General features: G+C 38.2%; 1 protein-coding gene across 3 annotated transcripts in view; it reads right to left on the reverse strand.

Moving 5' to 3' along the window:
- The window catches only part of SYNE1 (spectrin repeat containing nuclear envelope protein 1), a 482,339-nt gene that overhangs the window by 231,846 nt on the left and 235,620 nt on the right, over window positions 1–14,873 (reverse strand). For all 3 annotated transcript variants that reach the window (XM_043888326.1, XM_043888327.1, XM_043888325.1), the window contains 7 exons: window positions 12,305–12,661; window positions 7,066–7,202; window positions 6,671–6,848; window positions 5,652–5,834; window positions 2,913–3,056; window positions 2,442–2,597; window positions 772–936 (listed from right to left, as the gene is read on the reverse strand). In XM_043888326.1, the coding sequence (XP_043744261.1) occupies window positions 772–936; window positions 2,442–2,597; window positions 2,913–3,056; window positions 5,652–5,834; window positions 6,671–6,848; window positions 7,066–7,202; window positions 12,305–12,661 (1,320 nt within the window). The remainder of the gene's footprint in view (window positions 1–771; window positions 937–2,441; window positions 2,598–2,912; window positions 3,057–5,651; window positions 5,835–6,670; window positions 6,849–7,065; window positions 7,203–12,304; window positions 12,662–14,873) is intronic.

Genomic DNA, 14,873 nt, shown 5'->3' on the forward strand with positions numbered 1-14,873 from the left:
GACAATGACCGTACTTCATTCATTTTTCAATCCTTGGTACCAAGATAGAGTGCCAGTCTCCTAGAAGACACTCAGTGTATAAATGACAGGTGAATGAATGTAGAATGATTGCCTTACCACAAATGTAAACTCATGTTGAACGAATTTCTTATGATGGGAGAAGAATGGACTAACTGATACAGGCAGGCAAGTTAATTGAACAAGACGGGAAATGTTTCTGCCTGATAAAATGTTTCATTGAAGTATTTTCTCAGAATAGATATATCTGATATCATTTGAAAGTAGCCTATTCACTGGCTATATCAAGCAAGTAACCACCTTTGGGTTGTTATTTCTTGTTTTGTAAAGAATTGATGGGCGAATGTATCTGGGCTCAAATGATTCGGGAAAGCTTAGGCAAGGCCTCCCTGTGTCAACAGGATCATATCAGCAGAGTATTCTTGGATTTATTTATTTTTTTAATATTTTGTCATGTATTCATTTATTTGGCTGCATAGAGTCTTAGTTGTGGCACGCGGACTCTCGTTACAGCACACAGATTCTCTAGTTGTGGTGTGCGGGCTTTTAGATGCTCCGCGGCATGTGGAATCTTAGTTCCCTTACTAGGAATCCAACCAGTGTCCTCTGCATTGCAAAGCAGATTCCTAACCACTGGACCACCAAAGAAGTCCCCATTCTTGGTCTCCTTATCACACCAGGCAGATGGAGATGTGAGAAATTTTGAGAAAAACAAATTCCGTAAATCAGAGACATTTCTTGTAGAAGACACACCTCAAGCTTGAGCACCCTGCTGTCCAGCACACTCTTGTCAGAGGTTGGGTGGCAGTAAGAGTCCAACACGTGGACCGTGTCCGTCATCCAGTCCTGCAGGTCTTTAATTCCCAGGGAGAACTGATTGTGTTCCGCAACAATCCTATCCAGTCTTGACACTTTCTCCTAGAAATGACAGAGACCGTCATCCAGCTGTCCCTTCCATAGGGGCTTCACAGCCTGCAGCTATGCAGACTGTAAACCTAATCCCTGGTCCAAATAACTAATCAGCCATAGGTTCATACTCTGCACAGATCTGATAAAAGCTGTATTAATCTGTGAGATGGGAAACAGCTTTCTAAAGAGTAAAAATATGAGAATAATCAGGTCAAGAAGCAGAAAGATTACAATGACAATTTACTGCCCCTCAACATACTTGCTACTCTTCTTTATGACAATTAGGGATATGTTTCAGAAATTTCATTAATTCATTCCTCACACCTTGTCTGGTAAACCCACTGAAATAGTTTCTGCTTTTAGATATCATTTTGGCTCAATACCACATACCCACATGACCTACATGATAGCCAATTCTAAAAAAACAATTATCTGAGATTTTGTAATACTCCTAAATTGGGACCGTAAATGTGGTTTTATTTATTAATTAAAGCTAACATCCAACACAATGAAGATTTTATGAATATACTTTTCAGCACATAAAGCATTTGAATATCTGTTGATTTTTTTTGGCACCTAAATAAATACAAAGGAATAGAAAGTTGGTCCTAATTTATTCTAGATTTTCTAAATTTATGCCAGATTTTCTAAAAACAAAAAAAAGTAATAAAAAATTAGGTGTAAACATAGTCTCTTCACTCCCAGGCTAATACTATATGACTGTCTCAATGATGTTTCACTGGGGATGCAAACAGCAGGCCAAGAGTAAGCCCACACTCAAACAGGCGAAGCCAAGTTCCAGCAGGTTCCCTATATTCTCAGATCTGAAATGCAAAAGAGAAATATAGGGAACAAATATCACAAGGCCATAAAATTCAAGGTGGTCTGGCCCTCTGCAATTTAGGATGGGTCTGCTGAATGCTCTAAGTGAGGTCACTGTGGGATACTATTTACTGTTTTTCTAAGTTGTTAGAAAAGAGCTTTCATCCGTAATGGGAATCATTGCCAATTTTGAGCTCTGCTCCAGACTCTGAACTGAAACTCTCAATCAACGCAGCTTTGATGACTATGTAAAAAATATAAAGAATTGAGGCAAATGGAAAAAAAAAAAAAATACTAACCTTAAAACTCACCCTTGCTGAGTCCACTAAAATTTAAAAACTGCTTTGAGTTTCTGTTTTTATGAAAGTAACTTAATCTGTGTATCTTTAGACCCAGTACTCTGAAGTCTGCCTTCTATTTATGCTTTGAGTCTTCAAAATAAGAGCTCTGGGGAACCATTTCAGGACTAAAGGGAATCCTTGGTGTAACCATAGAGATGGGAAGTCTCTTGGATGTTTGAAACCTCCCTTGCTGTTTTCAGACAAGCACGTTGAGATGACGCAGCACACATGTTTGGCCGGGGTTGCAAGGCTAGGAAGAGCGCTTACACGCCTCAGCCCTGCCCCCGGGGCTCCCGGGCACGGCTCTGCCGCCAGGACGCGCACTCACACACAGCACACGGCCGGCGTTACCTTTGTTACATTGCTTAGCGCTAGATACTGAGAAGACAGCTGCGACACCCGGTGTACAAAGCTCCTGCTGGCCGCCTGGCCCTCCCACAGCTGCTGAGCTTTCTCTTTCAGCCTGTGGAGCTGAGGCTCGTAGCAGTTTATTTCCTCAAGGACAGACTGAAAAGCAGAAGCAAGTCACGATTAAGAGGCTGGGGCAGAGCACACGGCAGACAAAGCTTTGGCCCCAAGACCGCGGAAACAAACGCTGGAGAGGAACAGACGTGGCCCAAAGGCGTTAGTATTTCCAAGCTACACACAATGGAGGGCTCCAGGACCCGACAGATTACACCTCAAAGGAAAGCAGGAGCTCTGGACTCAGGAAAGGGTGCACCCAATCTCAGGACAGCATCGCCTGACTGCAGGGTGCCCCCATGCCCCTGATCTGAATGCGTGGTAGATGAAGGAGGGTCAGACCAGCCTGGGGCGCGTCACCTGCAGTTTCTGCTGTTCTCGTCTCTTGGCTGGCAGATCATACAGGCGATTGCTGCTTCCATGAACCATCTTCTCGGTTTTACTCAGCCAGTCCTGCACAGGCTCAGCGCTTACTTCAAAGTCCTTCATTTGGATCTTCAGATTCTGTGAGGTTTTAGATAGTGTTAGGGACCAGAGGAAACGTTAATAATAAGTCTAGAGTCTTTTAATTTCCTCATCCATAAAATAGAAATATGGTGATGAAGGCTAAACACATTAATACATGCTAAGCGGGCACCTACAACAGCACCTGATAGATGTTCACCTTCACTGTTTTGGCGGCTCTAGCTTCTCCCTTGAACGTCACACTTATGTTCGCTGCTATTTTCCTGGCCGTTACCCACTGGTTATCTTGCAGGCCCATCGAATTTAATATATATTAAACTGAATGAATTTCTCTATCTCTTCCCAAACCACTTTTTCTACCATATTCAAGACTCCCCGAATGGCATCATCATTCGAGCTATCTTCCAAATGAGAAACTAAAGACTTAAACTTTCACTTCTCCTTCCTTGACGCCATTGTTAAATCAGTTATCAAATCCTGCCATGTTTTCTCTTAGAGAGAAATCCCTCATTCATTATCATTTCTTTAATTCAGGCCCTTGTCTCTCTCACCTGGACCATTTTGAAAAGCTTTCTCTGGTCTTCCAGCTACTTACTATTTACCATTCTGGCCTACACTATGGCCAGAGAGTTGAGATATTTGTCTCTGAAAGACCAGCAGATTCTTCATTCAGCTTTTTTAAATCTTAGAATTAAGCCCTAGTGTTCTAAAGCATTCATTGTATGTAATGAACTAATGTCTCTTCTATGCATCTAGAATGGTATGGGTTATGTTGCATCCTTGGCAAAATTGAGAAAATAAGTGCTGTTTTGGGGTTCAGAAAAGGAATCCTATCTGAGTCAAGGTCAAATTGTTTAGTACACAAGGCATTCTACTATCAGGTCCTAATCTTCATCCTTGGTCTTATCTTTCTTGCTCTTCCCACAATATTTCACTTGAATGCCAAACATCTCAAAGTCTCCCACTAATAGCTGACACTTAACAACACCCTGGCCCTGCACATTCACTTCCTTCTAACTGAAATGCATGTCAGCCTTGGCAAATTCAAAGAATGTTTAGTTTCCAGATTCAGTTAGAAAGTCGCCTTTCTGGATACCTTCCTTGATTTCTCCAGAGTCAGTTTCATCCTTCTTTGAGTGATTCCCACACCCTGAGTATACCTATATTATATTGCAACCATCTCTTTATATACTGTTTCTCTCTCTAGAAAATGAATTCCCTGAGGAGAAGGAAAGGTTAACACTTTCATATTCCTAACATAGTGCTTGGCACATAGTAAGTATTATTATGTGTATTATTGTGTGTATTCTTAATTAAAGTGAAGGAAGAAAGGAGGGAAGACAGTAAGGAAGGAAGGGCAATAGGCAGGAAAGAAGGAAGAAGGAAAGGAAAGAAAGAAGGAAGAAAAATAAGAAAAGCAGGAAGGCAAGCAATTCCTGATGTACTACTGGACATTTCTTGAATTTGGTAACCTCATTATCTATACTATATGCATTGCTTTCGACAGGAGATGCTCAGGCCACACTGCACTAATGATCCCTGCAGGGTTGAGAGCAAATTTCTAGGCAGTGAAAGATGGCTCTCTTATCTGTGTCAGATGCTCAACTGTGTCCAACCCTTTGGGACCCCATGGACTGTAGCCTACCAGGCACTTCTGTCCATGGGATTTTACAGGCAAGAATACTGGAGTGGGTTACCATTTCCTTCTCCAGAGGATCTTCCCAACCCAGGGATCGAACCCATATCCCCTGTTGCTTCTTCATTGCAGGCAGACTCTTTACCACTTGAGCCATCTGGGCCTCTGCAAAATGGTTATTACTCTCTATTACATGGAGGATGCCTGCCATGAAATAATAGCCACTATTACAGTAGAGAATGACAATGGTCTCTGGTTAGGGAAGAATTGAGGAAACATGCATTTTCTCTTTCCAGATATTAATTCTCTATTATTAGTTTTCCATCCTTCATCGATTATGGCCATAATTAAATTAAGGCTCTCTCCTACTAGGAAGCATTTTAAAAGGAAAAAAAAAAATACTTGCCATGACTCTTAACTTTCCTCTAAGAGAGTTGGTACACAAAACAAATGATTTCAAGAAAAAAATAATTGCATTATGGCATAATTATGTTATGATTGTAGTAAATTCAAGTTATGCTATCCCTAGATAGAATAAAATTATTTTGTCTCTCTGCATACTGAACTCCTAAAGTCTACTATTCAGTACTTGGTATCTGCATTAGTTATAATATTCTGTCTCATCCATAGCATTTTTCAGCCCTGCATGGATATTTTTGTTTCGTTCTCCTAGAGCAGCTTTCACAAGTGAGGGACTTCAAGTAAAGATTAAATAACACTGCTTAAAACTTAAACCAGTTGTTCCTGGTGGGCTGGTATATGGGCAAGCCTGTGATAACTGCCTCTATCATGCAAGAAGCTATTAAATTCCTCAGTGAGGTTCACACTTCAACACTGAGGTGATTCTTAAGGTTATCCAGTTATCCAGTCATATTCAGAGAGGGATGACCAAAATCTCTGACAAGGATATCTAGATGTACTGGATATAATACATTGAATTTTAACAACAACAACAACAAATAACACAGAACGTGTCCTCATGGTTGGCTATAGTATACCTCCAGAGCAGACTCCTTTTGGTGGAGATTCGAATGAAAATTTTTCCAGTCTTCTTTTGCAGTTGCCATTTTGGCCTGGATGCCACTAGCTTTCTCTTTGGTCAACAGAGTACACAAAAGTTCTCCTTTAGAAAGCATCATGTTTAGCTTGTGTTGTCCATTTTCACTTTCTGACAAAAATTCCTTAAAGAAGAGATTAGGCACAATAAAAAGCTCTATACATGAAAATACATGAATTTCCTACTTATTTCTCAATAAAATCAAAGAAAAGAAATAAACAATTTTTGTTGCATATATTAATTGACTAAGATTCTTTTACCCTATTTGTTCAATAATACTCTTATGCATTAGTGTATTATGTATGTATCGTATCTAACAATAATCTTATGTAACTGTTACAGGTATTGTGAAAATTAATGAGAAAATCTGACTAGCATGCTCAAGCACAATGATTCTCACATACATAGAGCTTTTATAATCTCCTAAATCCCTATTAATATACAAAAATAGCATGCATTTAGATGAATGAACTAGTTTCTTTTCACTTACACATCAATTGTTTCAAGCAGGGATTTACTTGAAATCTGAGTTTCTCAAGCAAAACTTTAATAGGCTTGTAATAATAAGACCTAGAAGTCAGTGACGCACACTTAGTCATTTAGTTACGTCTGACTCTTTGGGACCCCACGGACAGTAGACTGCCAGGCTCCTTTGTTCATGGAATTTTCCAGGCAGGAATACTGGAGTGGGTTGCCAAAAATCTCCTCCAGGGGATCTTCCTGATACTGGGATTGAACTCGAGTCTCCTGCACTGGCAAGTGGATTCTTTACCTCTGAGTCACCTGGAGGCACTGTTATTACATATTTTCTTTTCTGGCCATATGGTTTGTGAGATTTTGGTTCCCTGACCAGGGACTGAACACACGCATGTCCCCTGCAGTAGAAGCACAGAGTCCTAACCACTGGACCGCTAGAGAATTTTCAGCACCATTATTAGAATTAATTGATCACACTCTCACCTGTATTTTCTGAAGACTCGTTGAAACTTCATTGATATTTTGAGGTATGTCAAAGCACTTAGCAGTTGTGATCTTTGCGTTAACCAACCACTGTTGGAAATCCTTGAAGGCTCTCAGAAATCTTTGCTGTAAAATCTGTTCTTTATTCTGACAGCCCTTGGAAGCTTGCAAACAAAGACTGGAACCATGATTTGAAGCATTTAACGGGAGAAAAAACGTGGTCAAGTAGATCAAAATAATGTTCGAGAAAATCAACAGCTCTTAGTATGTACTCATACCAATTGGTAATATATTTAAAGATTAATTTATATTATTACTGAACTCACAACTTAAACAAACCTCTGACTTCTTATTTGTATAAAAATATTTTGAATGCCAGTAAGGTTTATGCTCACCAATTATACTCTTTAATCAAGCCAGAAACTTTTCCGCTGTATGTACTCAGGTCTCTGGAAAATTGACAAAGCTCATTCAGTTGAGACTTGAGATTCTCTGTCTGAGGCTCTGCTTTTTGTAGAGCATCCAGTATCTCCTATCAGGAAATAACAAGGCAGAGAAGCAAGTGTTTAAACTGGGTAATTTCCACATCCTAGTATTATACATGCATAGATCACATAATAAATTCTTACTGAAGGAAGAACCAACACAGTAGATTCAGTAAAGAGACGAGGTCTATTTTCAGGATTCCCCCTGGCAGATGATAGCCCTTGGTTATTTTGCATCTTTTTCTAGGAAGAGCTAGGTTCTCAAGTATCCAGCATTGCTGGATAGTCAAATGATCAAGTGTTCAAGTAACTTAAAGTGGAACGAGAAAAAGAAAAACAAGAATAGCCTAAATTGTTCAAAAACATTCTGTCTAGGCCATCAGAAGATGTGCATGGGTATATACCGTTTAAAGGTGAAGAGAAATCATTTCAAAGCAAAGCAATACTAATTTTGGATTAAAAAATACATGTAGCAACTGAATTTATGTAGTATATATACAGTTAACTTTTACATTAAGAATTTCTTATATTCCAGAGGTCTAATTTAACTAGTAATTTATTCCTTTCATAGTTTCATTCATCTAGTCATCAAATATCTGCTAAATATCTGGTATGTATCAATCATTTTGCTGGATTCTGGCACTCTTGAAACAACTAAAGTTATGATTTTTGTACTTGAAGAGCTCACAATTTAATGGATGAGAGAGAGAGAGAGACGTGATTAATCACAATATTGTGAATCTTTAATCCAAAGCAAAGTGTTGGGACTTGACAAGGACACCTCTGAAACCACATGGTCTACTAAGTTACACAAGGTGCTTTGCAATCAGAGTTCTCTTATAGCATTGTCACAAGGATCACGTGAGATCTTCAGTGTCAAATACTTAGCACAGTTCCTGGCACATCAAGTGCCTTAATTAGTAAAGTGAAGTGAAGTCACTCAGTCGAGTCCGACTCTTCGCAACCCCATGGACTGTAGCCTACTGGGCCCTCCGTCCATGAGATTTTCCAGGCAACAGTACTGGAGTGGGTTGCCATTTCCTTCTCCAGAGGATCTTCCCAACCCAGGGATCAAACCCAGGTCTCCCTCATTGTGGGCAGACGCTTCACCATCTGAGCCACAAGGGAAGATATAATTAGTAAAGACAGCAGGCTATTTAAGTGGGGCTATGTAGATAATATTATCTCCAAGCTAAAAAAAAAAAAATATTAAGGAGGAGGGGCAAGAAGATGAGTAACTACTCAGATAGCTGTTGCTGTTACTATTATTGTTCTCAGAGATATTTATCAAGACATGGCCTAGATTTGTAGGAAAACCAGGCCTCTCAACAAAGTAGGTCTGTGTTGTATTTCTCATCCTAGAAAATGGCACCACTGTCCTCCCACTGATCTGAATCAGAAAACTTCTCACTCCACACAAGATGAACGAGGTCTGGTCTATTATATGTCTTTTTTTTTTTTTTTTTACGCCCCCTGCAGATCCTCAACTCCCCCCTATTATATGTCTTAACGCTTTTAATCCGCTCTCTTTCCCTCTGCTTCGTGACTCTCAACACCCCTGTCTACTCCCGAATGGCAAAATGTTCTCTGATTGTGAATCCCATTCTCCAGTTGTTGCCTGTGTTTTTCTCATTCCTCAGTAATTCTGGATCTTGATACTGTTCCTCCACCTCTCCCATCTGATCAATTTGTAATCAAGACTCAGCTCAAATCAGGGCTCCTCTAAGGATTCTCTGCTCTCTGTCCCACCTCTTAGGGGATTGTCTTGAGGACACACAGCATCTGGTCTGCACTCATCACCAGCCAGCGTCCCCACTGGTCTTGAACTTCTTGGCCTTTCCACCTAAACTGTGATTCTCAGAGGAGGGATGAAGTTCCCTTGGTTTTAAAATTCTTTATTTAGGTTAGTGGCTGGGCTACAGAGGAGTATACGATGTTTTTATTCATGAAATTCACACATAATAACTAGAAAGTTTCTCTCCAAAACTCCAAACACTAGTAACTACTATTTTTCACCACATTGAACCTTTTATTTAAGGGAAAATGTTATAAGAACTAAAGAATTTACTACAAAAAAGTAAAAAGAGCCAGAGATTCAAAATAGTCATTTATAAATTAGATGATATGAAAAGTGAAAAGCTTTTGACTAAAAAGTTTTACTAAAAAAAAAAAAAAAATCACCTCCCCTGGTGGCTCAGATGGTAAAGCGTCTGCCTGCAATGTGGGAGACCTGGGTTCTATCCCCAGGTTGGGAAGATCCCCTGGAGAAGGAAATGACAACCCACTCCAGTATTCTTGCCTGAAAAATTCCATGGACAGAGGAGCCTTGTAGGCTACAGTCCATGGGGTTACAAAGAGTCGGACATGACTGAGCAACTTGACTACACTAAACATATCATAAATTAAAGCATTTTAGCAGTCTTTCATTTTATAAATATCAGGTTGTATAATTCTGTTTCAGTTAAGTCTTAAAATGTATTTTCCCCACCTTAGAGGTTCTATAGGTTAATAAAATTGTTAAATCTCTAAGGTTAATAACCTTGGAAATTAAATAAATATGAGTTTTGCAAACACAGTGAATAAGATACTCTGCAACATGATTTAACGTAGTTTATAGATGATGATCCATTTTTATTTTTTAAAGATTTCTTGAGTCTCATCATTTAATTGTGGAATAGAGAATAAACACTTGTGGAATTTTATGTTTATTACTGTGATTTTCAACAATGACAATCCCCACCTCCAACAAACAACAAAACAATGTCAGAGAACCCTGGCAAATCCATTATTTTGTAAAATGTCCTATGCATCCATTCGTGATGGAAGTATTATCATTATTTTTTAAAATTAAAAGCTTTTCCTAGCTTTATTGAAATGCAATTGATAATATTGTATAAACTTAAGGTGTACAACGTGTTGATAAGGTACACTTATATATTGTAAATGATTATCACTAGATCATTAGCTCACACCTCTATCCCATCACATAATTACCATTTCTTTTTTTATGTGTGGTGAGAAAATTTATTATCTGTTTTTATCTTTTATTTTTTCTGGTTTTATTGGGATATAATTGACATATAGCACTGTATAAGTTTAAGGTGTATTGCATAATGTTATCTGTTTTAAGATTAAAATATCATTATTAAAAATAAAAGGAAATCTGAATATTGGGAGGTGATGTAGTATTATCATCTAAAGTATGAACTTTGGAGCCAAAACTGGAAGTAGATCTAAGCGAAGGGCTGGCAACTTTGGATTACCAGCACAAATAAAAATCTGTATTCTCTTCTTGAGATTCCAAGAAATGTTAACATTGGTTTAACATTAGTATAAATGTGCCAAACCTGTCCTCTTTTAAATAGAAAATTAAAAAGGCCACTCTCAGGTAAAATCCAGGGAGAAACGTTATCTTAGTTCACCATGCAGTTGTCTACCAAAAGTAAAAGAGGAGAGTCTTAACTTTTGCTCTTGAATTTAAGTCAAGGCACTATATACAAGGTCTGTAAAATCAGTATGGAAGTTCAAGGTTGGTTTTCTTGCTCAATGATTTTGAATAAATTAAATAGTTCCAGTACTTTTTTCCCCCCCTTAATTTTCTGAATTACATTCCTATGGCCACCTAAGGCATGCCTCTATGTATTGGCTACTACAATATTTCGAAAAGTGTTTGGGATGTTTCTTTAAATTATGTATAACCCAAAATGTTAGTGTTTTCTATGGATCACAAGTGCAGCATTCCTTAATTATTTATGTTATTTGTCACAAGTGTTACTTAAAGAACAAAGTATGTATTTCATGAAAACATTATGACCTTTTTCTCTTCATTTAAACAAACTTCAAGGTAATTGGACTTCTAAAGCAAAAAAAAGAAAGTCCATATTCTCTTTTCATTAACATGCACATTTTTATAGGTTTTACCTATTACTTTCATTAGTAGTATCAATAAAAAAAGATAGCTCAAAATAGTAATTCAATCTAAATATAACCAAATCTTTCCTTTTAAAAAATTTCATCATATTAATGGAAGAGAAAGAAAAGGAAACACAAAAGAACTAAAGCATTATAACTCATTTTTTTATACTAGAGTGAATAATATTGACCACATGGGACAATTACCGACTTCCTTGTCCCTGTTTGACAGAACTACTTTCTGTGCTTTATTCTAGAGCTTAAGCCTAAAGGATAGGAAAGGCAAAAAAAACAAACAAAAATCCTAGAAGCCTTATAAATAGAATAGTATAAGAGATGATTATAAAGTTTTATTTTGTGGTGCTATATTTGTTTCAAATACTTGATTTAAAACAAGACAGTGCTGGAAACACTACAGGACTTTCTTACTGGCTGGAGATATTTTGAAATGAATATAACATAAATAGAAACAGAGAAGTTTACTAAACTTCCTTTTAAGGACAACCACGATTCAGAGCACTCTAAAACTGCACATATCGAAAGGCTTTCTGAGACACTATTTAACAGTAAAAGAAAGAAAGACGATTTCAAGCTTCTGCCCATTATTCACTCTTCCTTTTATGTTTTCCTTCCTCACATTCTGAAAGGGCAGTTATTAGTTTTAAAAAAAAAAGTTCACAAGGCAACTGGTGAACATGACTAGGAGTTCTGTTAACGGATTAATTCAAACACAGCCGTCAAATCCACACACAGGAGAGCTAATCAGGGTGAAAACTATTAGTTGTGCTTTAGGAGATCACCAAACATTTCTTTCAAAGCTATAAATTCCATCATTTAATTGTTGGAAATAATTCCCTGGCAGAAAAACAGCTCTGACTCTCTGTCTATTTATGCCTCTACCCACAGGCCACTTTTTTCAGACTGAAGAGCTGAAAACAACATTACAAACTCTTACACCATAAGAATGAAAGTAAAATATTCCCACTATCAATAAACGCTTCTTATGATAAAAAGGAAAAAAAACCTCTTTCTCCCTTATGTCTATATTTTCACAGTACTTTGATTTATGAAAAAAGGAAATGGAGCAGCTTTACAAATTTAATTAGATTAATACTTATTTTTCCAAGTCTGAATGTTGCATGTTTTTAGTTAGCAAGGATTTTTTTTTTTTTTTAGCAATGAAGAGAGGCAAACATTTTAGCATAACCCCCCAGCAGAAAACAGGAAGCCAACTTACCCGGCCCTTCTGCCAGCATTCCACTAGCTCCTTATCTGTGTTCTTGCCTTCCAGGAGGGCTAACTGCTGCGCCCAGCTTGTCAGGAGGGCACTAAACTGTTCGAGGGCCTGCTCCAGCTGAGCCACTTGGCCTGAGAACTCCTGCTCCGAAAGGGCCATTTGGCTAACCAGGTTCTCCAAGCTGGTCTGCGTTTGGAAAACGCTGTCTTCCCACTGCTTCCAGTCCGCACGCAGGGCCTGCATCTCCGTGTCCAAGAGCTCACAGCCACTGGCAGTCGTGTTCTGTTTCACGGCAGGGGCCAGAGACTCCACTCTGCTTAGGCGGCTTGCACCAATCTCTCTGGAATCCATCAGCTCCTGTAATGGAACATCACCATGGCAACCGAGGAGGCTCTGAGTCACTTGGCCTGCAAGTTTCCAAATGTGTACAGAGGGGGACCCTGTCCTGCTAGGAAGTTTTAGCAAGTGTGCCACAAGGAACCGGATTCAATTCATCCGCCCCCTCCTGAGTTATTATAGTAGAGGCTTACCATTGTGAGCGTCAAGGTTTGTGGCGAAGTAAATTGAGGAATCCGCAACAGCCTGAAAGGGGAACCCTGAAATCCGGTGTTGTTTGAATATGTGAAACTATTTGGATAGTAATTTAAATGTTTGCCTGTGGTGTATTGCTCCTGTAAATGTGCGAATCTTATTTTTCCCTGAGTTGACATCAAGACAAGTGAACAAGGATTGCGGCAGAACTGTCCTCTGCTCTTGTCTCTACCCCATTTCCATCTCCTTCCCAGAGGTAGTGGCTTAAACAACACTTCTGTTCCACTAGGAATCAAGCTAAGCCATCACAACAAAAGAATAAGCCCTCCTCAATTTCAAATACTTCAGTACGTTAATATTTTCATATTTTCAGTATGGAATGGTTCAGTATGTGGGCTTCCCCAATAAATCAGTTGGTAAAGAATCCGCCTGCAATGCAGGAGACCCCGGTTCAATTCCTGGGTCAGGAAGATCTGCTGGAGAAGGGATAGGCTACCCACTCCAGTATTCTTGGTCTTCCCTTGTGGCTTAGCTGATAAACAATCCGCCTGCAATCCAGGAGACCTGGGTTTGATCCCTGGGTTGGGAAGATCCCCTGGAGAAGGGACCAGCTACCCACTCCAGTATCCTGGCCTGGAGAATTCCATGAACTGTATGGTCCATGGGGTCGCAAAGAGTTGGACACAGCTGAGTGACTTTCACTTTCAGCATGTTAACTAAATATTTTTATAGTAACTAAAATAAATCATTCACAGACATATTTAAACGGAAAGCTCAAAATAACCTTTACACAGCATTCATTTATTACTATTCTTCTTACTTTTGAGAACCTCACTAGAAATTCAACAATTTAACTGCAACTTTTAGGCTTAAAGCACACAAGTACCCCAAAAGATAAGACAAATTTATGTATTGCTAATTAAGTAAAATAGTGGTATTTCTTGCTAAGAATAGATTCTTATATAGAATCTAAGAATTCTATATAAGAATATTCTTATATAGAATCTATTCTGATGTTTATATATTTATGGATCTATTATTTTTGTTAATTTTAATACAAATTTATGACTTAGCTCCTGGACTGCTAAAATGCTTTAGGCACATGATCTAATTTAGCCCTCAAAATGACTCTGTGAGGCAGGTACTATTGTTACTATGATTTTTACCGATGAAGAAAGACTTTGAGGCTTGAGGACAAGTAACTTGCCCTAAGAAAAGCAGTAGAGATAAGATGTAGCATCAGGGTCTGATTCTAGAGCCTGAACTCGTGAGCTAGGGTTACATTTGCTGTATGATTTTATAAGCATCAGTTTGTGCATATTCATTCCCACCCACACTTCAAGTTCCTTAAGGGTTATACAACCTTCGTTGAATACAATGGATAGATGAATGGGTGAATGAATGAACGAATAAATCAAAATATTAGTGAAGTATATAATATAGCAAATCATTTTATGGAATCACACAGGTAATAAGAATTTTAGAAGTGGCTTTCTGTGGTTATCTCATTTAAAACCTGTGCAGTCATAGTAAGATTTAAATAAGATAATACTTTCTGAACATTTAAAAGTAAACTTTCAAAATGTAGTTATTGTTGCTATTATTAATGAGTATTTTTATATTCTGATTTCCAGGTATCAGAACACAATCCCAGTCTTCTATTCCTGACCACATTTATACTATGTATTCCAACATTTCCTCATGTACAACTAAACAACTGAAAATATCACCATTTCCTGGTTCTCAGATTAAAATCTATTACTTCCACAGAGAGGACATCAATGCAATTTAATATTCAAGTAAATAGAAATATACTTGTTGCAGCTCCCTCAGATATGTGAACTTCTTTTTTTTTTAAGTAGACCTTATAAGCAGGAACCTATTTTAATGCCCTTAAAATTACTGTTTTCTACTATGTTGTCATACTGTTGGCTAAGAAAGCAGAATAAAATAAGTGAATTATTCAAATACTTTTAACCAAGTTACTTTGTAAACTTTTCTTCCACTGTGCTAGTAAATAGTATCTGGTTTTGCCAGC

Source organism: Cervus elaphus, chromosome 26, assembly GCF_910594005.1.
Source record: "Cervus elaphus chromosome 26, mCerEla1.1, whole genome shotgun sequence".
Classification (NCBI taxonomy): Eukaryota; Metazoa; Chordata; class Mammalia; order Artiodactyla; family Cervidae; genus Cervus; species Cervus elaphus.